Below are 27,693 nucleotides of genomic sequence, written 5' to 3' on the forward strand. Positions count from 1 at the left end.
CCGGACACGAAAAAAAAAAAAAAAAAAAAAAAAAAGATCCCCTTATGGGTCATCTTTAAAAAAAAAAAAAGATTATTTGCAGTAATCTAGGTCATTCATGTATTCATTCATTATTATAGTCAATAAATATTTACTGAGAGCCACCATTTGGGCTACAATAGTTCTAGACATGTTTCCTATCTGAAGGAACCTCATAATAAGAGCTACTTATTTAACATTTAATATTTGCCATACACTGAGCTAGTACATACATTTGCAATAAACAACAAGACATAGAGGTCTTATCTCTATGTCACAGAAGAGGAAGCTTGGAAGAGAAGTTGAGTTACTAGGGCAAGGTCATAAAGCAAGGAGGTGATTTGACAAGACTCCAACTGAGGGCTGGATCCAGAGCCTATATTCTTTGAATTGCACTACACGACCTCAAAACATTCCTAACAAAAGTCTACTAGAAGAGACAAGACTGAAATATAAATATTCCAAACATAAGGTAGTACAAGATCAATGCCATACAAGATCTATAAGGAGAAGCACAATGAGAGTGAAATAGAGAGAAGGGTCATTTCTCATCATAGTGATCAAGGAAGGCATCCCAGGAAAGTTGGGCTTTACCAGAAAGGAGAGATTTTAATAGGTGAGGATATGGGGCTGAGCAGGGAGAAAGGGGCATTCCATGAATAGTACTCAGAACTAAGATTCTGGTGACAGCCAAGGTTCTAATTCCTGTTCCATCATTCACTAGCTGCAGACCCTGGACAAGCTAATGAATGTCCTACACCTCACTTTCTTCATCAGCAAAATGGGATAATAATAATACAGTTCTCCTAAAGGCGGTGTAAGGATTATGAAATAATCTATGTAAAGTATTTAGCATAATGCCTAGTACATGGTAAGCCCCAAACAAACAGCAAAATGTTAGCTAATAGTATATGTGTTTAAAGAATGGCAAGTAGTCCAGATAGGCTTCCATCTTCTTAAGGTAAAACAAGAAATATGGTTGAAATGATAGGTTGCAGCCAGACTGAAGACCAAGTTCATGTCCACCTGAGAAAGTTGGTCTCTATTCAGCAGGCAATAGGGAATCAATCATTAGAGGAAAGAAGCCATATTCATAACATTCTGAGTATATCTCCCATGGGATCGCCCTGCCCCCAGCCCCTCCCCTGTGCATCTGCCTCACTCGTGACCCCTTCTAAAGAGGCACGAGGCCCTGGGGACTGATTCAAGCAAAGTCTATAGGAAAACAGATACTGTCTCTTGTCAGCTCCTACACGGCCAAGATTTTTTTTCCTTTTATTTCTCCCTCCATCCTGTATCCTTCCTCCGAAAAACATAGTAATAGCTGAGACACAACTTTTAACTTCCCTAGGAGACTACTGGTCTTTTTTCATTAAGGTCGAACAAATTTTCCAGGAACCAATCTGGGTAGCTTAGATAATTACTCATTTATTACTTTTTTTAAAAAACTTGGTAATACCTGGCTTTTTTACTTATTTATCTTTAAGCTAATATCTTTTCTATAATAGGGATATTATAGTACTCATTTTATTAATTCGTTTTAATGATAAAACTTTTGAGGGTAATTATACGTTAACTATTTTGATTGTGATGTTTTCACGGGTGTATAACATATGCCAAAGCTTATCAAATTATATACCTTAAACATATGCAGTTTATTAAATGTCAATTAAGCCACAATAAAGTTGTTAAAAACAAAGTAAAAATTTAGTAAATCATGTAATTATTAAAAGGTATAAAATTTTATTGTTAACATACAATGCTCATATTATGCACATAGATACATATTCATAGTAGGAAAATATGAATGCATATATTAAAACCTTAACTCTAAAAAATATATCAGGACAGCTGACTATATAGAAATGTACATATAGGTGTGCAAAACTTTGGTATAAAGGACCTTTTTAGAAGATAGGAATATACCTATGTTCATAGCAGCATTATTCACAAAAGGCAAAAAATGTAAGCAACCCAAGTGTCCATCAACAAATAAATGGATAAACAAAATGTGGTATATACATATAATAGAATATTATTCAGCCTTAAAAAGGAAGGAAATTCTGATACATGCTGTATGGATGAACCTTGAGAACATTATGCTAAGTGAAATAAGCCAGTCACAAAAGGACAAATACTACATGATTCCACTTAAATGTGGTACCTAGAGTTGTCAAATAGAGACAGAAAGTAGAATGGTAGTTGCCAGGGGCTGGGGGCAGGGAACAATAAGTAGTTATTGTTTAATGGGTACAGAGTTTCGGTTTTGCAAGATGAAAAGAGTTTTGCGGATGTATCATGGTGTGGCATCGTTTGCAAAACAATGTGAATATACTTAATGCCACTCAACTGCACACCTTAGAATGGTTAAGATGATAACTCTTGCCTTATGTGTATTTTGTCACAATTAAAGAGAGAAAAAGAAATATGACACATTACAGTTGTCCCTTGGTATACGCGGGGGATCGGTTCCAGGACACCGCTCTCCATACGAAAATCTGTGGATGCTCAAGTCACTGATATAAAATGGTGTACTGTGTGGTATAACCTACGTACACCCTCCCGTATACTTTAAATCATCTCTAGATTACTTATAATACCTACTACAATGTAAAGACTATGTAAATAGTTGTTATATTGTGTTTTATATTTGTATTTTTTTTATAATTGTATTGTTATTTTTTATTGTTTTTTTTTTTCCCCACAAGCAATTGGTTGAATCTGAGGATGTGGAACTCGCTGATATGGAAGGCTGAGTATACTGTAAAATCATAAAGATGTTATTTTATAATTTTTAAAAACATTTTTAAGTGGTCCCTTGAGCTCTTTTACCTACTGGTAATCCTGCCGACTGGGCCAATTATCAAGCTAGGGCTGGGTCTGGGGCTCACAGACCCCTCAAGCCCATTGTCCAGACTGGGTCACAAACCCTTCACACACCACACTGGGTCACCAGACCCCTCACAGGCAGGTCTATGAGCTAGGTAACCGGCAAACAGGTCCTTAGAAGCCTTGGAAGCCATAGGTTCAAGAGCATGGCAGCGGGGAGCGGATGCCTGAGGCAGTCAACGCCAGCCAGGGTGGTGGCGCAGCCCATGCACACTAACTCCACATACACACACACAATTTGCTTACAAAGAATGCATGGCACCACCCCCAACTTGACCTAAGGCGAGGGGGCCTGATTAAATTATTCTATTTTCCCAACATCCCTTTATGTATTTATTAGCTTGTTTATTTATTTATATTTTGGAGCTGGCCAGTACAGGAATCTGGCCATTACTCACTTTTAAATCAAACAACTTCAAAGTAACTTTCGCAGATTCCCTAAAAGGTCCATTCTGGAGTTGACACCAGTTTAAAACTGTTCACTTGACTTTTATTACGAGTAAAAGTCTACCTATCAACTGCTTTTTCCCAGCAACATGACATAATATTTCCTAACGTAGCCGTTAGAGGTCTAGGGTGTAAGGTAAGCACAATTCACATAAAGAGTCTCTTCTGGAAGGAGAACTCTACAGGCACCACTGAGCAGCACAGTTTAGCTGGAGTGAACAGTGGTAGTTTACCAGTCAGGGTCTGGGCACGTGCTGATTTTAAAAAGGGGTGGACCCTACATATCAGGGCCAAGTCAGACTGTAAATTTCATAGTGGGGAAATGATCAGAGCTTGTCTAAGCTTGCAACCTGTGTGATGCATGATGGATGTGGCCAGAACTACCAGATGGGCTTCTCCAAAGGAAATCTCTGTTCCCATTCCCCAAAAGAATGTCTGAAATTGGAAAAGCTAAGCATCCCTTCTGAACACTGTTTCCAACCATTTCTGCTTTGCACAGCACACAGCATCCCCTGGCTCCTTGCCTACCACCTTCCTCCAGGGTCTTTCAACTCTGAGATGCAGAGTACTGTACTTGAATTTTTCCAAGGGCTTCATTTCCTTCCAGGAGTTCACCTTACTGCAGAGTCTGTATTTTCCCTGAGCAAGGGAAGAGGAGCCCTCAATCATCTCGCAGGAAAATGATAGCATCTGCTTGGGGATTCCAATGAGATGTTTTACTGCAGCTTTTCACAAACTGATTATATTTAAAGTTCCCTTGGGGAATGGGGGTTGGGAGGAAAGACACTTTTGAGAAGACCTTTGTTGGCATGAGTGAAGAACTGCTCAGACCTCCTGGGGGAACCAGCTTATTTAAATACCAGCAATCAGCATTCCCAAGTGCATGTGCACACACAATATGACTAGAGTTTTAAATTTCATCTCTGGCTTTCAAAGGGTCCTGAAAGGGTTAAACTGTCCCAGGCAAAGGCCTGCACTTTTTCTATCAAAGTGTTCCAGATGGAAATTACAAAATTTCTCAGCTCTATAGTACATACACACTGTTCTAAAACATTTAAAAAAAAAAAAAAGACAAGACCCCTAACGTTCTCAAGAAAGAGAATTTGACTGCTCAGCACACAGTGCCACTCTGTTTCAGATTATTCCTCCTGGATTATTTGCATTAACTGTCAGTCTCAGCTTCCTGGGAGACTGTAAATTAAACTCAAGGTATGGAAAGGGTATAGGAAAGGGAGCCATGAATAAGGAAAGGACAACAGCTGGGACTGTATACAGTGATGTGAATTCACTCAAATACCACTCAGGCTATCATCTTTGGTAACCATGCCCTGCACCTTACCAACTTTTGCTGCTCCAATCCCAGCAAAAAAGCTAACAGGCCAAAGTCCTCAGGTTACAACCATGAATCTGACCAAGTTTGTAAGAAATTTCCAGAGATTAATGTATATGAAAGCACTTTGTAAATAGGAAAGAGCAAAGTCAAAAGACTAAGAATATTACTGCTTTCGAGTCACACATTGAGAGGCATGAACTTTCAAAGGAATCTGAACACCCACAACCAGAAACAATGATGGTTTTTAAGAAGGCACTACAAGGCAGGCTGATTAAGGAGGCACGCCCCTCATAAAACCACATTGGGGTAGGGTTGGTGCTGCAGCCTCAGTAGCCCTTCAGGGCACATGCAAGCAGGTGGTTTAAGGGGAGGCAAAACCCAAGGGATAAAGAGGGTCCCACAAAAGTCCACTTAGAGTCCACTTGATTCAAACCATTCTGATTGAAAAGCAGGACCCAGGACTCTGGTCAGACGATTAAACAGTTTACCTGTTCATTTCACAGGGAAAAAAAAACTCATGTCTCAGGGGCTTTAAATGACTGACCCAAAATACCTTTTGTTACTGCTGGATGAAATTAAACTAGAAACTCAAAGTTCATTCCTGGACTTGTTTCCTATTTGGGAATGAATATGCAATGCAGCTTTAACAGTCGGCTGACTTTTCAACAAGAAAGACTGACTAACAAAGTAGACAGCACCATTATTGAGCACTTCCAAGTGCCAGACACTGTGCTAAATGCTTTATATGTACTATCTCATCGACTCGTCACAACCACCGTAAGAAATGCATATTATTTCTGCCTATTTTCCAAATTACGAAACTGAGGCTCAGACAAGTCATATAACTGGCCGAGGTGCAAAGCAAGTGAGTAGCAGAACTGTTTTAAACCTGGATCTCTTCAACTATAAAACCTGCGCTCTTAACCACAACCACTAAACTGTTGCGCGGTTATAGCAATTTTCTTTATCTTGGCATCTGTAAGAGGAGTAAGGCACCATGAGTCCCATATAATACATAAAAAGCTGAAACTCGTAATAATTCTGACCCAGGGCTTCCAGCTAGTGGCAGGCAGAGCCAACCCAGAATCCGGGTCCTTTGTTTCCAAGTTCTGTGCTCTTCCATAGAGAGCACAAGTTCTAGAATGTAAGCTTCATGTGGGTGGGGACTTTGTCATCTTTACTGCTATATTGCCAGCCCCTAGAATGCATAGTAGGCACTCAATAAATAGTTAATGAATAAAGAAATGAAGTCAAGCTGCCATGGTTTGGCTCTGTGACCTTGGAAAGGCTTCTGATCTTCTTTAAGACTCAGTTTCCTCATGTGGTAAGTAGAAGGTGACAATAACACCCACTTCCTGGGTTGATATGAGGATTAAATCAGACCATTCATATAAAGCACTTGGGACAGGCTGGAACATAATGAGCACCCAAAATGTAATCTATTATTATCACTATCACTACCATTATTCATTGACGAATTTTGGCTCATTAACGTTTTTTTAATTTTTCCCACCCTGGTCAGATGACGTTTCATACTAATGATACAGAATAGAGAATTGGGAGCCAGTTAACCAGCTTCTGCCTTCTAACTAGCTATGTGACCTTGGACAAGCCTCTACAGTTCTCTGTACTCTCCTCAGCTGTAAAATGAGGGACTGAACTATTCAAATCAGTTCCATAAGCCTTCATCAGGCACCTTCTCTGGTAAGACATCATGCTCAGCCACCTATAAAATTCTATGATCCTGAATAGTATCAATGGAAAAATATCAGAGCAAAGCAAAACAGCCTCCTGCTTGTGGTAAGGTTGAAGAGAAACCCCAAATAGCCGACTGCATTACATCACCTCAGTGAGCAATGTTTGCAAATACACAAGTGTTTAATTTTCAGACACTCGTGAGAAATCCTTTACCAAGAAGAAATTGGCAGATACAGTTCTATTAACACCTATCCAAAAAATAAACATGTAAAATCACTTTGCACCTCAGTCAAACAGCACGCTTCTGGAGAGAAATCTGGGAAAGTCAAAGTTATTAACACTCCCTATGGCAACAGTTAAGAATAGGACATGTTTAAATAAAAAGAATGACATATCTGGTTAAAACTGCAGGGGGGATTCCAGGAGCAGAATGCAGTGCATCTGGACAGGACATGGAGGCCAGTGGCCTATTGTTTACAAAAACAGGGCCGGATTATGAACAGTGACAAGAGGCCACGACCTCAATTATAACTCACAACTACATCTCTCTCAATCCCAGTTCAACTGAAGCTATCAATCAGTCAACTCCCCCATCTCTGTAATAAACCTACCAATATTTGCAACCAAGTGGATGGAAGGTCCCCTAGGGCACCTCCAGCATTGACCAAACTGATGATATAAAAAAGATCCTGCAGGCACAAAGGGGACTTCAAAGTACCTTCCAACCTTCCAAAAGGTAAGGGAACCGCCCATTTCAAGCTCTATCCTATCCCCACCCCAAGCAATCATTAGAGGGGAGATATGGCCCTTCCCAAGTTCTCCACGATAGGAAAAGGTCTCTTTGCATTGGTGCAGGGAAAGAAGGAGGGGCCCCTCCCTCTGTACTCTGAAACAAAGGAAAACCCAGAGCTCCAACCATGTGGTGTAACATTCAAGGCCACCCACCTCTCCCACTCCCCAGCTAAGGTCTCAATGGGCTGGAGCCACATGGCTCTTTCCAGTGACTGACCAGGAAGGGACAGTGCCTTGCACAAACACAAGCTGGGGCTCTTTAACAGGCAGTAAGCCCTCCTAAGGGAATTGCTGGTTAAGAAAAGGCTATCTGGGTGTGGGCTCTGATCAGGCAGTCGACTAGCTGAGGAGACAGGTCACTTGCTTTCTGCAGGTCCACATTTTGCTTTACCCTTCACATTTTTGCAGAGAGGGAAATGGGGCTTTAAAACCACGTACTGTGGAGCAGAGGGCGAGAACACAGAAGGATTAAACAATTAAGTATTCCCATCTTCCAGAATCAGCACCACCCAGCAACCCTAACATCCCAACTCTATTAAGATATAGGTGAGGGCGGAGACCGGGTGTGGGTGGCCTCATTCTTTCTGTTCTCTGATCTCTGACTGTATGCAGGGCAACCAGAGACAAGATGGGTACAAGGTGCATCCAAGGTGGCTATCGACTTTCTGTGCCCAATGCCATAGCAAATATCATGTTTTAACATGATGTATAAGAAAAAACCCTGCCTCTCCCTATTCTCCCCAAATGGTACACCTTCTCAAGGTTGCCATTCTCTGTCTGGACTCCTCTTCACCCTCTGAAATAAATGTCCAAACACCTGTCAGATTTCAGTTGTCCTTCAAGGAAACCTGACCCAGATACCCAGAGGCAAATTGCGCCTTTCTCCAAGAGCCTCCTGCCCTTCCCCCATCTTGTCCAGCCTGGGGGAAAGGGCTACCAAAATAATGGCCAGCCCCACAGAGACAATCCTAAAGCCCACTCTGAGAATTCCTTGCCAGTGCCTGTGACCCCTGGCACTGCCCAACCTTCAGTGGCTCAGACCCACCTAAGAAACCACCTCTGGGGTCAGCCTGCCCCTACCTGCTCCACCCAAAGAAATGAACAGCCTGCAAATCAGGGTCGAATACATGCCTCATCAGTCCACACAGCATTTGCAGTATGCTATTTTTCGAAGCCCTTACCTTTGACCTGAGTATCGTACTCTGCTATGATCTCCTTATCCTTTTTGTATTTGGCTGGAGACGTCATGTTTTCCTTCTTTCTTCCAAATTCAAATTGTGAATTGATAGATCCGCGGGAAAAATCCAACCACTGAAATCAATACCTCCAAGACCGCTTCTCCCGAGGGCAGAAGGGGCCCCCCGCGGTGGTCTCCAGCGCTCCGGGGAGCGCGGCTGCGGGTTGGGCAAGCGGCTACGGCGGGCACATGCAGACGGTGGGCGCTGGGGCTGGGTGCGGCGGCGGCTGGTTCCTGTGCTAGAGCCGGAGCCGCAGCCTCAGCATTAGCCGGGAGAACTGCAGAGCCCGGAGGCTGGCCTGGGGTCTGACATCAACGACACAGGCGGGGAGTGGAAGTCCTTCCGCACAACATGGTGTGGGGGGTGCGGGGGTGTGGACGCGCCCAACTGTGTCCCGGGAAAGGAGTGGGTGCGTATAGGGGTGCCGGGTGAGGGCCTGGTGTGCTTCGCGTTTTGTCGTACAGGCTCGAAGATGCTGCAAATCAAATCCCAAACGGGAGCCGCAGCAGCACGGACTGGATCGGAAGTCGTTTGCTCCGGTTCACTTGCCTGTAAATGCAGGAAAGGGGGGAGGGGGCGATCAGCCCCAGCGCAGATCCTAATCGCGGCGGGGGTGGGGTAGGGAACGTCGTTCAGAGCCCGGCCTGGGCCCATTCATCTAGTGCAAGTGCCGCCCGGCCAGCAGAGCCCGGCACGGCGGGATGGGGAGGAAGGAAGCTCCCTCCGGATTTTGTTTTAAGGCTGAAAGAAAACACTTTGGAGCAGCCGCCTGCGCGAGCTCCGGGCGGGGACTGCGGCGGGAACGCGGGGCTCCGGGCAGGGACTGGCACCTCGGCGGCTTCCCGAGCCCCGCCAGCGCTGGGCAGCGGCCAGCCCGAAGGGGACCTCCCGGCCCTGCCCCCGACGCGGTCCCTGACCCCAGGCTGGGGCACCTCCCTGGACATCAAAGGGGATCAAAGCCGGGGAGGGACAAGCCACCCGGACACAACTTTTCTTCCCCTCTCGCCCCTCCTCCCAGTTGTTTTGTTTTTGGTTACTAGCTGCTCTTGGCAGCCAAATGTTGGGGGGGGGGCGGATCGGAAGGAAAAAGGCTGCTCGGCACGGGACACATCCAGGAAAACAATGTGGTCGGCAGAAGCAGGAAACGGGTCAGAGGATAGGGTCGGAGACGGGAAAACCGGAGAGTAGAAGGCAGCCGTCGCCTCCACCAAGCCAGGGACGAGAGTGACTCTAAATGCCACCCCCAATATTTTTTGTCACCCAAACCCAAGGATCCCAGACACCGCACCCAAACCCAAGCTCGGGGTGGGGGAGGTCGGTGAGGGTCGCAGTCCCGACTCCTCGCACCAGGAGGTGCCCGAGGAGATCCCGCGCCGGCCAAGGCCCCGGAGGCGGGAGTAAAGCAGGCGGGAGCGCAGAGCCCGGCGTCTGGCTCCCGGGCGTGCCACAGCGGCGACCCTCCCCCTTTGGTCGCCCCTTACCCTGTGGGCGCCGGGAGAAGGCTCCCGCTAGTGTCTCCCACTTCCCGCGGCTGGAGGAAGGGCCGAACGGAGGGAGGAAGGAGCAGAAGCGGCGTGTTTCAGGCAGGCAGGAAGCGGGGAGGCGGGTGTGAGGTGGGGTCCTGAGGTTGGACCGGAGCCCGGGGACAACTGGAGCTGCACACGCTTGGAAGGCGGGGAAAGGGCAAGGAGAGGGTTGCCTTGGGGGCGAGGGGGAGTTAGGAGACTATCGTGGGCCGCGGTGTTACGTGAAACCCAAGAACGTTAGCAACTTTGGGGACCGAGATGTGGGTCTGGGAGCGGGAGTGGGGGAAGAGGAGACCCTTGGGGCGGGCCGGGAGGTGGAACAGGGGAATAGCCCCGGAAGCTGTGAGGGACACCCATCCTTCTGGGTCCTAGGCTGTGACCCGGCTGTCTGCCAGGGCTTGGAGACAGGGGAACAGGCCAGCCGATGGTTACGGGTGATGCCAACGACAGCCGCCCCAAGGTGGACCAAGGCTGTCTGTGTGCAGAGGAACTGGGGAGGGGGCTGGGTGCGGGCTGCACTGCGGTATGTGAGCCCGGGCAGAGACCCAGACTGTGCGGTGATGGGCGGAGAGACATGCAGTCCTGAGAAGTATTATGGGCTGTACTGAGAGATTTGGAGAGGGTCATGGGGGTGTGGGGAGGACGGTCTGAGGGATTCCGGGCGGCACCGCTAAGGCGATGCGGCGATCAGCATCCGCGCCCTCTCCTTCCCGCCCCAGCCCGGGTTTGTTCAGTCGGGGCTCCAGCACGGTGGCCGGGAGGAAGAAAGGGGGGAGGGAAGGAGCCTTTACCTGGCTCTGACGCGACGGGTCCCAGGCCCCCGGCTCCGCTTCCCACTCAGAGCTCTCCTCCCCTCTCCTCCCCGCCACCCGCTTCTACGCAGATCGGTCCCCCTGTCCTCTCAGGGAGCCTCCGCCAACTCCACAGGACCCCGCCGGGAAGCAGAGCCCACCCCCTTGCCAATCACCGCTCGTTTTCTATCGACCGATGGGGCCTATAGCCAATAGGAATAGCTGATCCCGAGAAGCCTGGAGTGACGGGGAGGAGCTAGCGAAACTTGGAGGTGTGACCAGCACTGCCGGGGCGTGGTCACAGAGTTAGCTCCTCCCCAGCTTGTCGAACCCTAAGTAGAACCTATGGGAGGGATTAAGATGGAACCCTCAACCACACACAAGCTCTTGAGAGAAGGTACGACCAATTGGACTGGGGAAGATAGAAGGGGCGTTGCGGAGAATTTTAACCAATAGAGAGTAGAGACCGGCGGGGACTGTAGAATGTTTTCCAATAAGAAACGTGAAGGGCGTTCCTTGTCACGTTCACTGGGGCGGGAAGAGGGTTAGCCCAAACCTCCCGAAGCCGGCCAATGAGGTTGGAGGCGGGGCCAAGATCGACCAATCAGAAAACCGAGCTGGTCTCGGCACCGTTACTGGGCGGGGCGTACGCTTTCCAAGCCAGTAATCTCTCGTCAGCGGAAGGCCGAGGCCTTCCAATGCGGGACATGGGCGTTCTCTAGTTCTCCCAATCGGTGCGTAGCGCTGGCAATTCAAACTGACAGCCGGTTGGAAAGGCAGATAAAACGGAAGAGGGAGCAAAAAACGACGTGTTCTGTGACAGAGGCAATCGCTGACTGAGCCAAAAAAGCGACTTCTGCCCCGTCCCGCCACCACCAACCACTGCGCGCTCAGGAGCGGCCGCTCCGGGAGAGACCTGAGGGGGCACGAAGGAGAGCTGAGGGATGGAGGACGCGAGAGAAACGGCGCGAGCGCGAGCACGCTGAGGGCCTGAGGCGGCCGGGAGGGGGCCCGCGGACGAGCACAGCGGAGGAGGGTCGCGGAAGAGAGGGGAGGATTGAGAAGAACCAGGGTCGTCCTGTGGGAAAAGCTGAGGGGGCTTCCGAATCCCGGGAAGAGGGAGGCGGGGGTAGGGACGCTGAGCCCGCGATCCGACTGAGGAATTGGAGCTTTGCGAGGGAGGGGCTGATGCTGGAGAGGGAAGTCTTAAGAGAGAAGCTTTAAATAAAAGAGACTGGAGAAGACTGAGGGGATTGCTGAAGGGGCGGGAGCTAAAGGGTAGAGGATCCTTTTAGTCAGCAGAAAGAGAAAGCTGCTGAGAAGTTCCCTTCAAACTCCACTCCCTTCCCCGAAAGTTAAAAGGAAAACCAAATTGCTGCTCTCCCTTGTTTCTACTCAATAAATATTACTTTTACCCTTCCACCGGGAAAACAGAAAAGAACTCTTTTCCTTCCCAATTTTAGGGTTTAGAGAAGCCTGGGGCCTCGCAACTTTTAGCCTGTTGGGAATCAAAGTAGGAGGGGTATTGCTCTTGTTTCTTTTTTCAACATCCCACACCTCATCCTTCCTGGGACGCCATGTCTACCGACAGTTGTAGTTTCAAGAACCGGTGCGTGCTCATACTGTGTTGCAAATTCTGTAAACAAGTGCTCAGCTCTAGGGGAATGAAGGCTGTTTTGCTGGCTGATACTGAAATAGACCTTTTCTCTACAGACATCCCTCCTACCAAGTAAGTCATGCTAGTGGTGGGCAACGGTAGCCTTTAACTAAATGGGAAAAGTGTATGGCTTGGATCTCTGGGAGTCAACAAGGAGGTTATTTTGGTCTTCCAGCCACTCCCAACAGTCTGATGATCCCCTTGGAGATATCTAAGTGGGCAGACTGTCTGGACAAAGTCTGTGGTTTAGCCAAAGTGGTCAGTCCTGATGTAATGTTTCTAGTTCAATTATAGTCATATGACCACGATGGCACGGTGCCCTGACCAACCAACCATCCTATCTCACTGAATCTGAATCAAGTCGTGACCTAGTCTCTAGGTAAATCTAGGCAAAATTTTCTGCACTATTGGAGAGGAGAAGTCATTTAAGCTTTTCGTTTTTATCCATAAAGTTTCACACACACACGCACGCACACACACGCACACGCACACACACATCATAGTTTTCTACCACCATTTGCAATTGGAAAGCTGAATTAGATCCGTTCTCCATCGGATTCAATATTCTTTTCTCTCTTTCTCTCTTTTTCTCTCTTTCTGAGGGAGACTTATATAGATTTTTATAGGATTAAAAATAGATTTAAGGACTGGCAGATTAGCTCAGTTGGTTAGAGTGCACTGTTGATAACACCAAAGTCAAGGATTCAGATTCCTGCCAGCTGCCAAAAAAAAAAAAAGAGAGAGAGACTTGGCCTTAAAATTAAATCCTTATCTCCTATAACACCTATTTTTGATATTACACATTTATTTGCATAATTGAACCCTATTAAAATCTGTTTTCAGCCACTACACACTTTTGGGTTGCTACACATCACAGAAAAAGAGCCATTTTATTGGACTCACATACACCCTTTTCTAGCTCTAAAAGGTATTTTCATTTTCCATAGTCAACATATGTGTCCTACATGATTTTCAAGATTTAGTTCTTTATTGAAACATTATTTTTCAAATGAAAGTAACTATCCAAAATATGAGTGGACAACTATTCTTCAAGTCTTTGGATGCAGCCAGAGGAAGCAGGCTGATAACCATAATTCATTTAAAATGAATTTCACGATAATGATAGAAACTTTAAAAGTTTTTAAAATATACCCAAGTAAAGTTGTGAACTCTTTTTCCCTTGAAATCTTTTGAGTTGGTTTAAGTGCAGCCATGCCTAATGGCAAAGCCAAAGGGTGTAATTTATTGTAAAGATAAATGGGTAAATATTTTAAGTTCGTGTATGTATGCAAATATGTGTGTGTGCATGTGTGTATTGCAAAAATGTAAAATCTACTTTTGCAAAAGTTCTATGATTTATTGTCTAGTGCTTTTTCTTTTAGTTGCACATACACGCACAGATTTAAAATAGTAACCTATTCATCTTTGCAATAGCTGTGGTAAGCAATAACCAATCATAAGGAGGGCTCAGATAGGTGAATTGTTATGTTAGACCAGAGTTTAGAATAAAATCAGGTCTTTTCTATTGTTCTCGTTTGTAGATGTTTATGATAGTGATGGATTAATGTGCTAACATGTGTGTGAATCAATGAACACATAAGCTTCTTTTTAATGGAAGGTTTGTCAGATGTTCATGGTGAGTTCACAGATAATAACTGACTCTTACAAAATATACTTTACTTCTTTCTGCTCTTTGGATCTACAAAATTTGAGAGTCTCATTCAGCTCTTAGGATCTACAAAATTTGTGCCAAATTACAATTAAAAGTACATGTGATGGTGAAGATGTGGAGAAATTGGAACCCTTGCATTCCGTGGGAATGTAAAATGGTGCAGCTGCTATGGAAAACAGTATGGTGGTTCCTAAAAAAACTAAACATAGAATTACCATATGATCCAGAAATCCCACTTCTGGGTATGTAGCCAAAAGAATTTAAAGCAGGATCTTGATATTTGCACACCCATACTCATAACAGCATTATTCACGATAGCAAGTGGTAGAAGCCATCCAAATGTTCGTCAACTTGACGGATGAATGGGTAAACAAAATGTGGTATATACATATAATAGAATATTATTCAGCCTTAAAAGGGAAGGAAATCCTGTTACATGCTACAACATGGATGAACCTTAAGGACATTATACTAAGTGAAATAAGCCAGTCACAAAAAGATACTGTATAGACTCCACTTACATGAGGTATCTAAAGTAGTCAAATTCATAGAAACAGAAAGTAGAATGGTGGTGGTTAGGGGCTGGAGGGAGGGGAAATGGGGAGTTGTTATTTAATAAGTATGTAGTTTCAGTTTGGCAAGTGGAAGAATTCTGGAGATGCATTGCACAACAACATGACTGTGTTTAACACTTCTGAACTATACACTTAAAAATGTTTGTCAGTAGATTTTATGATTTTTTTTTTTTTAGTTTTTTTGCCACAATTAAGTTTTTTAAAAAATACATTTGACTATCTCTACGCTTTTCTTTCCCCAGCGCAGTGGACTTCATTGGAAGATGCTATTTCACCAAAATTTGCAAATGTAAACTGAAGGACATCGCATGTTTAAGATGGTAACTTGTAGCAATATTCTACACAGCTCTGGGTTTAGAAGATGGATGTCGACACCAAAGCACAGAGAAAGGTTCACTGGTCTGCAATGAGCACTGTTATAAACCATGCAATGAGCCATTTCAAAACCATTTGTTACTGAGAGCTACTTTTTAAAAGGGTCTTGTGATACTTTGCCTTTGTGTGTGATTTTCAAATTTTTCAAATACATTCACAAATATTTCCTTTAATTTCCAGAACAAGGCAATGTAGTTTAGGGGAAAAAACACTTGGATTTACAGTCATAACAATCAGGTTTGAGCCCTGGCCCTACACTACCCTATGTAATCTGAGTAAACTCCTTAAACTTCTAAACCTCTGCACTTCCATTTCCTTATTTAATTTCTATCTTGTTAAGAATGTCCTCTGCATTTATCTTAAAAGTTGTTGTGCAGATCAAATGAATTATGAATGTTAAAAGGCTCAATAAACTATAAATTACAACACAGATAAGAGCTATTACTATTATCTTTTGGGAGGTAGACAGACTTATATTATTATTCCCATTTAAGAGGAAAAAAGCTGAGATTTTCTCATTTAAATGGGATTTGGGTTATAAATTATCCTAATAATTTACATTAGCAAAGTCTTATGTGCTAATGACTTTGATTCATTCATTCATTTATTCATTCAAGCTATACTTATATTAAGGACCTATAATGTTCTAGTCATTGTTATAGGGACTATAAACAGCAATAAACAAGATAGTCACTGGCCTTTGGACATTATATTCTAGTGAGAAGATGATCAATCAATAAGATATTTAAAATGGTGGGAAGTACTCCAAAGGAAATAATAATAAATGATAGAAAACAATAGAAATTGGATAAGCCAGCCAGCCTCCAAAAAAAAAATTACAACAGAAATTGGGAAAGTGTGTGAGAGCTATTTTAGATATCATGGTCAGGGAATCCTTATCATAAAGAGTTTACATTGGAGTTGAGTCCTAAAGGATGAGAAGGAGCTAGAGGAAGAATGTTCTAGGGAGAGAGAGAAAACAGCAAACAAAAAACCCATGATGAGAAGAAGCTTAACATGTTTAAGGAATAAAAAGATGATGGCTGGTGTGGCTGAGACATAAGCATGTGGGGAGAGAAGTATGAGTCGATTAGAGATGTAGTCAGAACTCAGATAATCTACAGCAGTGTTCCACAATAGAAATTCTCAAGCCACATGTGTAATTTAAATTTTTCTAGCAACAACATTTTATAAAGTAAGAAGAAACAGGTGAACTTAATTTTAATCATATATTTTACTTAATGCAATATATCCAAAATATTATCATTTCAACATGTAACTGACATAAATTATAAATGAAATATTTTCCATTTTATTTTTCAGTCTTTGAAATCTAGGGTATGTTTTACATTTACAGCACATCTCAATTCAGGCCAGCCACATTTCAGGTACTCAATAGCCACATGTGGCTAGCGGGTATTATTTTAGACAGCGCAGATCTAAACTTTGGTATGGAGGAGTTCTTTTATTTTCATTTTGGCCAGTGGAAAGGCACTGAAGGGATTTCAGTGAGGAAGCAAAATGATCTGATGCATCCCAACTAGAATGTTAGCTCCATGAGAACAAAGACTTTGTTTTACCCTCTGCTGTATTGCTAACACCTAAACAGTACTTGGCATAGAATAGATGCTCAATAAACTTAAGTGTTTAAATGAATGGATGATGAATGAATAGGTGGTAATTAAAGCCATAGAATTTACTCTTGCAATACAGTCTTACAAATAACTGTCAATCCTAGTCCAAGAACAACTTTTGTTTTCATTTGCTTGCCTTTCAAGCAGGTTATGATTAGAAGACATATTTTAGGTGGGCTGGTACTTTTTATAGTATTCGTTACAGGGTCTCACAAAAATGACTGACTCCCACATCTCACAGGCTGAGATGAAGCAATAATAAGAATTTTTAGAACTCAAGGTATAAACAGTTCGTGTTACCATTTTTTTTTAAAGTTCTAAATAAAATGTTTCCTCTATTTAATACATGACTGGCTAGTAAAAAAATTTGTGAAAGAGTAAGGTACTTATAATCATCTGGATAATACTGAAGACAGTAAGAACTTCTGTAACTCTTTCTGGAGGCTGTGGATTTGCTTTATTTCTGAATTCCTTCAAAAACACTGAAACTAAAATTAGAGCAGCCAGCTTGTGTTTGGTTTACAGGGACTCAGGCTGTCTTCCTACTCCTCCATCTGTTGAAACAGTTTTTAGGTGCTGTTATGGAGCTAGAACATATAAGAACCCAATTTGCCACAGTCCTGGGGATAGCAAAAACCTTTACTCACAGATCTGAGTTTATTTAATATATTTTGTCTATACAGCACATTGATTTTGGTGCTTTCCGGAGCAAATCACAACTTAAAGGCATCCAGAAGCTAGCTTCCAAAGGTAGAATGCATAAAATAATACTAGCAAAGAAATGCGAGAATATGTTAGTATTATTTCACCTAACTAACTTAAAGACTATTTTCCCACTTGATGATAGAACTACAAACATTATCAGAGTAACTCCCATCCCAAAGATCCCAGCAATGGAGGTTATATAGAGGAAATGAGGTCTAAATGATGTCTATTTATTTACATTAGCACATAAAAATGTTTATGTGGCCAGGTATTACATGGTATATAATAACATTTACTTTCTTTTTTCAGTGGGAACATTGTGGGTTATCATGTGACTGTTCCATGTAGTTGCTGCCTTCTTTCCTGCAACAATGGACACTTCTGGATGTTTCACAGCCAGGCAGTTTATGACATTAACAGACTAGACTCCACTGGTAAGAAACAGTTGACTTAGACTTTCCTGTAACATTTCTCTATCAATACCTGACTAAAGCTCCCAATAAATCATTTCAAGATTCCTCTGAGGCTTTCTTCTGGGTTGGATCAGCTACAGTGAAACTTCGATCTTTTTTCACCAACCATTCACTTATGAAAACCGTTAGCCAAAACCCATTGCCCTTTCTGTGTTCATCACTGTATTTAAGGAACTCAAACTTGGCTGGATTTATTGGTCTTTTTAAATTAACATTTTAATTGCTCTAAACTGCTGCCTTGATACATATTCTGACTCCAGAGAATTTCTGATGATATTAGATTTGATAGTCAAATGAGCATGTATGAAAGGGAAAGAGGGGAGGCGGAGGTGGTGGGAGTTGAGGGGAAGAAGACTAAATAACCTCTGTATTTGATGATGCTTCAGGATAAAAACAGACATTCTAACATCTATATTAATAAATTATGATAGAATCTCTGGGTCAAGGGAAATATTTAACACCAATATGTTATAGTAATTATTTTAATAAAAAAAATACTACCAATTCTTAAAAGGTATTTGCATAATACTTTTGACATTACTTGGAGTCATTCAGTTTTATTATAGGACACATGTTCTCAATGTCTAATATCTATTTACACAACAAACCAAGTTGACTTTAAGGAACTTGACAATCTAAGTTGGCACTAGCTGGCCAGTTAGCTCAGCTGGTTAGAGTGTGGTGCTGATAACACCACGATCCAGGGTTTGATCCCTGTACCGGTTAGCTGCAAAAAGAAAAAAAGAAAAGTTGACACTAACACTCTCAGGTTTTCAAGTGCATGTTTTAGTCTTCTTTGGAACTTAAAATATACTCATTTTTTTAAAAATATGATTTGCCTTCACAGACCAAAAGATCATGTATTACAAGCTAGGTTATTAGGGTCTTTAAACCCATACATCAATTATACTTGGATGTTTATAGTCTATGATTTTTTTTTTTCCCCACCTAGGATTCAACTGTGGTTCTCAAGCCATCATTTGGGGGGTCTTAATTTAAGACTCAAATATGTTAAGAAGGCAATTTTCAAGCAAAGACTTATCTGAACTCCCAAGTGGGATATATAGGCTCCTAATTTCGGCCTCCAGTTTTATATTTGTGTTACTCATGGGACACATTAAAGGAAATTTCTGCTTTGATACTATTTTTCCTGCTGCATAGAATTCAAAACACAGGGTGGAGATTTTTCAATTTTGATTTACTTTTTAATATTGGTCAATTTTTCAAAGATAAAAGACCAGCATTCTTCTATTTGCATTGAATCTAATCCATGAGAAACAGATGTATCACAGGATTTCCTTCCTCCCTTCTTAACAGAGAAAGGAAGGTGCTGCTTCTGTCAGATCCAATCTCTTAGTTTATTTTTTCTCCTTTGAACCAATTGTGCTGAGCTGCTTCATAGCTCTGAGCATTGACTCCAAGAATATCAACCTTCTCCTGCGTAACCCTAATACTGTGATTTAAAGCAAGATTTTCTAGATGTTTGGTGTAAAAGAGGGTTCCTAATGACATTGGAACTGTCCTTGATTCACCTGAATCAACATCATCAGAGGAATATATAGATAAGCTTTATAACATTTTAGAATGTTTAGAATGAAAAGAAGCCCAGGAGGTCTGTGTTCTAGGCTGGTCTTCACATGTAGACTTGATTTCCCAGAACTTTCCTGAGGAGCTTTGGGAAACCTCAGCTCAAGTTCCCTGGAATTGGCAAATGCCCTCAAAGGCAAAGTGGCTTCAGCTCTTCTCCATTTACCTTTATGGGTCCTACTTTATACTTAGATTTGGCCTAGTAATTCTTTAATCCTGTCAGTTCTTCAGTGCCATATTACCAGACACAGAACATCATTCATTCTTGCAGGTGGGGGTGGGGAAGTGATTTTTATTATAAACAATTCAAACTCAAAAATTATTACAGAAAATAATATGATAGACATCTATGTTCCAAGCAGCATCAAATAAATGCAAACTTTTTTCCTGATTATTCTTTCAAACAAGACAGACAGTTAATTATTTCCACTATTTCAACAATGTAGCATTTCACATTCTTGTGCATTTCTCCTTGAGCACCTGTGCAAGATGGGCAGCTAGAGGAAGGATGACTGATAGGCTGTATTTGCAATTTTCTTTTTAAATTCACACAGTGGAATACTCTACTAAAGAAATAAAAATGAATGAGCTAAATCTACACATATCAACATAGATAAACCTCAAAAACATGACTGAAAAAAGCAAATTAGAAAAAAAAATACATGCAATATAGTATAATACTAATCTATAAAAATTTTAAATACATAAACAATAACATATATTGTCTATGGTTGCATACATTTATAGTAAAAGTAAAACCATCCACGGTATACTGGTACTGGTGGAAACTGAATTCAAACTAAATCTCCAAACCTTGGTTAATGACATTCCACCATGTGGCCACTATCTCAGTGTATGTGAAGTGGGTGTCCAGTGTAGCTGAGTCCTCCTTGTGCTGACAGTGATAACTGGACATCTTGAGATTTGCTTTTCTTATTGAACTTCCTTGGAGCTCTCTTTTTTTTCTTCCCCCAATTTAGTGCTTTTTTATAGAACATAGTACATGTCCAGAATAAACCAACTCATTATCCTTTACCATATGTTTGGTCTTGTACTATAAAGCTGTGCTGGATTCTTCAAAATGAAATCTGAGTGTCCAATCTCAATGAGATTTTAAATTGTTGTTTTGTTCTTTATATTGACTGCCACAATCTGGCCCTATAGTTTACAGCTCAGCATTGGCAGTCTGTAGACTGAAACCCACCTATATATCAAGGATCACAGTTTATAACTAGCTCAAAACCCTTACTTTTTTTTCAGTCAGGAAAATGGCACCATCTACTCCTATGTTTATTGAAGAGATGAGGAGACATATTTAGGACTTTTCCTTGCAACCTCCAAAGAGGCAGTTAATCTAAAAGGGTCTTGTGAGAGCTTCTTCTTAAAGGTAGTTAAAATAGATAAGGAAATTATCCATGTAGAGTGACTATGGTATAATGTTGCTGGAGGCAGGGTTTGTGTAAACGGACTCCTAGGATCCTTCAGAATTCTAAGATTATAGAATTCAAGCTCTTACTTAAAAGACTTGAAAGAATGTTTATGTCATAGATGTATAATATTAATTTTATTTGCAGTACATTCTTTAGTAGCTATTCTCTTTACTGCTTATACTATGGTTTACATAAGAATGTTAACATGTAAAGTTTCTTGTTTCATCTTCTGAGTTGTAACAGTTGTCGGCACTAAAAAATTTTATGACCTTTTATTTTCAGGTGTAAACATCCTACTTTGGGGCAACTTGCCAGAAATAGAAGAAAGTACAGATGAAGATGAGTTAGATATCTCAGCAGAGGAGTGTATTCGATGAATGGAATTATGATATGTAAAATATTCAAACTTTTTCCTATTTAAAATATGTATTAATGGATTGACTTTTAAATTGTTAGTGAGGATTTGCAAGTGGTTTTTTGCGGGGGGAACAAAAATAGGGCATTTGTTGATTTATTTATTTGCTGTCTCAAATTAATTACCTCAGTTTAATTTCAGCTGATAGTTGTTCTACTTCTACTTCTTCCTCCCCCCATCCTACCCCTCTGCCCAGTATAGGTGTATTCTTAAATTCACATTGGAGAAGATTTTTTCACATATCACTCAGCTACCTTCCAATCTGGGGAAGTTTTTCTTACAACTTGATGCCAGATATCATTAATTTTCCATTCTTGAATAAAGGGCATTAGTACCCACACATATATCAATCATTTATGTATCAAGCTCAACTTAGTGTTAACAGGGGATTTTTTTTTAAAAAATAGGCTATTAGCTTTCCGTGGGTACTGGTTTTCATATTCTATTGGTGATAACTGCTTTAATATGGAGCAAGACTTTCTGAGTCAGCAAACAGAGTAAATTAAATCTTTAAAATATATGAGGGAATTTTCTTGGTTCCTCAGCATTGTGTTAGATAAATGATTTTGTCAGAAGATTATGGATATATACTGTTTACCAACATTATTTATTTACATTCTTCTAAAGCCATTATGGGTTCTATATTATGAAAGCCAGATAAACCTCCTTCTTTAGTCTTTAAGTTACCCCATTCCCTAGGGCTTTCTCTGTAAATAACAAATTTTAGATGAATAGTCTCAATCCCAACCCTTAAATTTAAAAAAAAAAAAAAGAAAAAAACCTAAAGAAGTGGTTTCCTTAAGCCATTGTACATTATAAAGAGTTGTTTGTTGTTGTTTTTGTTGTCGTTGTTTCTTAAGCTGCATTTAGAGCCACACAGGAATAGGAAACTGGGATAGTGCTGGATTCTGGTTTTATGTAAAGCTGGAATTGATGTATCTCCTTAGCTGATATCACAATTGTAGGCATTTTGTCAATAGTGATACCAAATCAGACTAAGTTGTGGTTTTGTAAATAAAATTTGTTCTAAAAATGATCATCTTTCCTTTAATTTTTTTATTATATGCCCTTATCTTACCTAAAAACATAGAGAGATAGCATATAAAGTACAGAATATCAGGGCTAATGTTTATTGAGTACTTACTTTATGCCAGACATAGTTCTAAGTGTTCTACACGTTTAACTCACTCCACACAACAAACCCACTAGGTAAGTACCTTTATTATTATATTTTTACTGATACGACAGGTGAGACATAGAGAGGTTAAGTAATTTATGAAAGGTCACGTAACCAGTCAGAGGTGTGGCCTGATTCAAACTCAGATTGACTCCAGAGCACTCATTCCTAATCTTTATGCCATACCCCCTGAGCACCTCCAGACAGAAATCATTATGATCTTACTTAGCCAGGATACATGCTGGGTAACTGACTACATTGTTATGTACCCTAGGTGAGGGCAGAAGTGACTGATTTGAAGGTTGAACAAACTCATACTGAGTCTTAGGGTAAAAGTATCTGTGAGCACTGAAAGAATCATTTGCTGTAAACCAAGATAATAGGTACTTCAGGAAATGCTGTTACTAGCACCTAGAACACTTTTCCAGAAGTCATTCACACTGACTGTCAACACTGACAAAGTCATCAAAAAAACCAAAGGAACGAATGCGAAACAATTTGTTTTGGGGTTTCGATTGCTTTTTTCTTTAACCTCTCAAATTCTTTCTGGAAGAAGGTGGGCATAATAGATAGCAGGAAAAAAAAAGAGTTAATACTACATTATATACTTCTTCAGTTAACTTGTCCAATTAGAGAAGAAAAGTTTAATGCTAGAGTAGAGAATGTGGCAAGTTTAATATTTAATAAAGTTCATCTGGTTTCCATTCAGCTCATGCCTTCAGAGGCTGTGGTTGACTGAGGGGCTCTATGAAGAGCAAAAGCAAGACAGAGGTGCACTGATTGAAGCAAGCCCCAAACGTGATTCCTCTCCAGCTGGAGAATATTGCAAATTACTCACATTAGCTACCTTTGGCTAAGTGGATTATGGGAAAGCTGATTTTAAATAGAAAATGGATTAATAAAGTTTTATGTAGAGAAATAGATTCATGACACTTTTTTTTTTCCTTTTTGTCTTTTTTCGTGTCCGGCAACGGACCGCAACCCTCAGTGTCACGCCCGTACTGGACCGGGACCGGCAACGGGATCGGCAACGGGATCGCAACCCTCGGTGCTGCGTCCGCCCCTCGCTCAGCCAGTGAGCAGGAACCGGTCTGTATGTGGGATCCGAACCCTCGGTGGGAGCGCCACCACGCTCTCAAGCGGCGCACTGTAGCAGTGCGCCACCGGGCCGACCCTATGACACTTTTTAATAAAAGCAAATTACATATGCTCTGGTGAGACCAAAGCAAAATCACATATGTAGATTTAGCATAACTTTCTAGTCCTGGCATAATTTTTAGGCCTAGAAAATTCATCTATGCTTTGTCCCCTTTCAATATTTGGTTCACTTCAACAAACCTATGTTATTCTCTTACAGTGTGGCAAGAATTGCACAATGACATGCTCACACTTACCTTCAAGGTAAGTTGAGCAGTGAGTTGGGGAGAGGACAGAACCCTATGAGTCTACCTAATCCATTGGGTCAAGTGATTTATCAAAGGCATGCTTAAAGTACTATGACTCTGTAGATAAAAGAACAATCATTTTGAGTAGTAGGAGGGAGTGCAGAGAAGAAATGATACTTAGGTCAGGCTTTGAAGCACAGTTAGGAGTTTGTCAGCTGAGATGAGAGTTTTGAGCAAAGAGAATACTGTAAACAAATGGATAGGGGTTTAAAAGTGTCTGTAAGTGGTCCCTCATACCTTCCAAGATGTGTCATGAGAATTAACTAGAAGATGGCACTAACAAGGAAGGTTAAGATCACGTAACAAAGAATATTCTATGCCATTATAAATTTGGACTTGATCCAGCGACAATATGGAGTTACTGAAGTTTTTAAGCAGGAGAATTAAATGATGAGATGTAGGATGATAGCTCTGATGGTAAAGCGCAATCAAGTTTAATTTTCCTGATGTCATTTCTTTGACCATGGAAAATACATTTATTGTCTTTACCCTAGGAACCCACATAGTTCCTTAAGTTCACTGAACTTCTTGTCTTTCATGGAACCTCAGGTGTGCAGTGGGGCATTGCGATTTCCATCTTGTCATTCCTGAAGTTCAGACAAGGGGCAGTGAGTCATCAGCTCACCCACCATGGCTTTTTCTTCTCCTTATCTTGTTCCTCAAGCCAGTTTCTCAACCTCAATCTCAGGCTTTCTTGAGGCATCTTGAGAGGGGCTTAATCTTAAAGCCGCAATATTTTGTATAATCCCAGGTCCTTAAATATCAGTAATTTAGGAAAATTGCCCTGTTAAGAACTGCTCTTTTGACCTTTGAGCCGCATGTGACTAAGAATAATCTATATTGCTTTTTTTTGGTGAGGAGGAAGTGATCATAATATATAAATCATGATATAGAAAACAGCAAACTAATCAGAACACAACTAGGCAGTGAGGGAAGAAAGGGAAGGATATGGATCAAGTAGTCTTGCTTCAATGATGAAGTCCTCCATGAAGGCTTTCCCTGTTTCAGCATTCATGCTTATAAAAGGAAATAGTTTCCTTTTCTGCCTTTTTTTTTTTTTTTTTTTTTTTTTTTTTTAAAAAAAAAAAATTTTTTTTTTTTAAAAAAAAAAAATTTTTTTTTTTTAAAAAAAAAAAATTTTTTTTTTTTAAAAAAAAAAAATTTTTTTTTTTTAAAAAAAAAAAATTTTTTTTTTTTAAAAAAAAAAAATTTTTTTTTTTTAAAAAAAAAAAATTTTTTTTTTTTAAAAAAAAAAAATTTTTTTTTTTTAAAAAAAAAAAATTTTTTTTTTTTAAAAAAAAAAAATTTTTTTTTTTTAAAAAAAAAAAATTTTTTTTTTTTGTCTTTTTTTTTTTTTTTTTTTTTTTTTTACTTTAAAAGCAGTCTAAACCATAGTTTCTTTCTTGCCTGGTATTGAGTGTATGCCAAATCTACCCTAAACTGCACAGATGGAAAAAATTAGTCTGTGTCTGTGGTACCTCTGGGGTTGAATATTTTTAGTACTTAAATCTCTAGCTAAAGATTCTTTCTTCCAGCACTCTCAAAGAATCATTTTATTGTCATCCAATGAACAAACTCACTGACATAAAAATTAACAATATCATGTTTTTGTTTATCCTTTTATAGTTTATTGTGAACTTCCACATACACTTTAATCCTCAGAATAACCTTCAGAGCTCTCTCTGTCCCATCACCCAGAGAGTTAGAAGAATCTAAACTTGAATCTGGGTCTTCTCATCTTGGTTTAGGAGTCTCTCTTACCTCCCTAAGTTACCCTAAACTGAGATCTAGTTTTCCCTCACTAGCTATATAAAACTGAGTGCAAATTTTCTTTGACTTTCAACCTCAAAGCTCAGTTACTTTCATTAATTAATCCATTCAATAAGGAGTTATCGAACGGCTACTATGGGCAAAGTAGATGCTGGGGATACAGAACTAAATAAGACAAAATCTCTGCTTCATGTGGAGCTGACATTCTAGTTGAGGGGAAGGAAGAAAGTGAGCTAACATTTATTGTTTACTGTATGCCAGACATTGTTGTAAGTGCTTTACATGTAACGCCTATCAGATGGATCCTATTAGTATCCTTTCCATGCAGATCAGGAAACTGAGGTGTAGAGAGGTTACAGAACTTGCCCAAGGTCACATAGCTAGTAAAGAACACCACTCCAAGATTTAGAGGGATCAGAATTAGTTAGCTTAATGACTGTGCTGTTTTTGTTTTTCAACGTAGTTGTCTTCTATTAAAATAAAATCAAGTTTTCCATTAGCAATTTTCCTATACACATCTTTCTCTATTAGACCTTAGCTGATTTTTGTTTTAAATTGAGATGGGGACAACAGCATCTCTCTTGTAAGTAAGGGAGATTTGGTTTACCTGTAAGTGATAAGAATGCTAGTGTTATAGACTATGGAGAAGAAAAAAAAAGAAAGAAAACTATGTAAAACTCTTAATTTCCAGCTTTGCTATACTTCTATCTGGAAACAAATTCTTTTTACTAGTCCATATTTTTATTTTACAAGCAACAAAAGTTCACAAAAGAGTAAATACCTGTTCTTTAATATTCGTATGTCTCAAATATTCCATGATAAAAAGTGAATTAAATGACCACCTTTTGCAAATTGTTCTAGTCTCAGCCTTCCTTACAAGATTGTATGTAAAATCTATTTATATGGAATTTCAGAAGCAGCCTTGCCTTAAATGAGCACTAACTACTGAATCTTCATAACAAGATTATGTATTTATGATAAGGAAAGCAAAAACAGGTATCAAATTCATATTCAAATTTTATATTTTGAGACTTAGAGGAGAGTGGGTTGACAAATAGCTGAAGATTAATCGGATCTGCCAAATATGGCACTATTGAAGTTTGCCCACCAGAATGCATCTCTACATCTCCGTTCACACGAATCACTTCCTCTGGAAAAAGGCCATGGTAAAAGTAGGCATATGGGAATGATTCACTTGGGGAGAGTTGTATCCAGAATATCAAAACAGTTTGCTTTCCCTCTATATCGTTGCCATAATTTTTCTACCCAAAGGAACCACCTGCTATTATGGCTGTGACACCTGAAAATCTTTCTGCATATTGCAGAAGATTGCTCATGCGTGGGTGAATTTTCAGGCTGTTCAGTGGTATTTTAAAAATCGTTCTTTGGGGGAAATATTCACAGAGACTGGAACATTGCTTTGACTTATCAAAATTGCTCTGTAGCCTTGTTCACAAATACCATAAAACATTGAGCTACAGATGGAATTCAGTAGAAGACATACTGAGCTAATTTCCTTTGTGTGACATTACCCAGAGAAATCAAGCTGTCAGTATCCTGAAGCCCTCAAAGAGAGATGGTGGCCAAAGCTACAGGAAGCAGGAATAATTGAAGAATTTGCCCTACAAGAGCTTCTCCCCATTCCCCAAAATTCATCTTTTCTAATGAAAATCTTTTACAAAAAGCAAACAAACAGACCCAGCATGTTTGGCTTGGGATGGTTGTACAGTGATAGTAAAGACAGCAAGTTCTAGGCTGAAAAATGTCATGAATCCTAAATCTTTCTCAATATTCCAAGATATATTTAATATACATATTAAAGGGAATGATAGAAACCCAGGGTTTTAGGCATATAGAAGGTCATACTCTGGGCTAACAAGAAACAATCATCTCTGAAATATGCCTTTTCTTTATCCAACTGCAGTTCAATCATTTAACAAGTATTTAATGAAAATTTCATGGGTGGGCACTAGTTTAAGTGTTATACAGTGAAAAAAACATAAAAAAAAATCTTTCCTTCTGTGCCTTTCTGTGGTGCATAGGCTA

The 27,693-nt window shown here is 40.7% G+C and overlaps 2 protein-coding genes across 3 annotated transcripts in view; one reads left to right on the forward strand and one right to left on the reverse strand.

Moving 5' to 3' along the window:
• SRGAP2 (SLIT-ROBO Rho GTPase activating protein 2) overlaps window positions 1-8,479 on the reverse strand; it is a 255,587-nt gene extending 247,108 nt beyond the window's left edge. Inside the window, exon 1 of one of the 2 annotated variants that reach the window (XM_008573077.1) lies at window positions 8,359-8,479. In XM_008573077.1, coding sequence (XP_008571299.1) covers window positions 8,359-8,425 — 67 coding nt within the window. In that variant the 5' untranslated portion in view covers window positions 8,426-8,479. The remainder of the gene's footprint in view (window positions 1-8,358) is intronic. The other variant, XM_008573078.1, reaches the window with a different exon arrangement.
• Window positions 8,480-12,309: 3,830 nt separating this feature from the next.
• Window positions 12,310-21,217, forward strand: FAM72A (family with sequence similarity 72, member A). The gene is made up of 4 exons (XM_008573079.1): window positions 12,310-12,461; window positions 14,879-14,956; window positions 17,660-17,784; window positions 21,123-21,217. Exons 1-4 carry the CDS (start codon window positions 12,310-12,312, stop codon window positions 21,215-21,217), a joined length of 450 nt encoding a protein of 149 aa, XP_008571301.1.
• The last annotated feature ends 6,476 nt before the right edge of the window (window positions 21,218-27,693 follow it).

This window comes from Galeopterus variegatus, unplaced genomic scaffold (assembly GCF_000696425.1).
Source record: "Galeopterus variegatus unplaced genomic scaffold, G_variegatus-3.0.2 Scaffold872, whole genome shotgun sequence".
Taxonomy (NCBI): domain Eukaryota; kingdom Metazoa; phylum Chordata; class Mammalia; order Dermoptera; family Cynocephalidae; genus Galeopterus; species Galeopterus variegatus.

Coding starts and splice junctions, on each gene's coding strand:
- FAM72A (XM_008573079.1), top strand. CDS start 12,310: ATGTCTACCGACAGTTGTAGTTTCAAGAACCGGTGCGTGCTCATACTG. Junction 14,957..17,659: donor GACATCGCATGTTTAAGATG/GTAACTTGTAGC, acceptor TTCTTTTTTCAG/TGGGAACATTGTGGGTTATC. Junction 17,785..21,122: donor TAACAGACTAGACTCCACTG/GTAAGAAACAGT, acceptor TTTTATTTTCAG/GTGTAAACATCCTACTTTGG.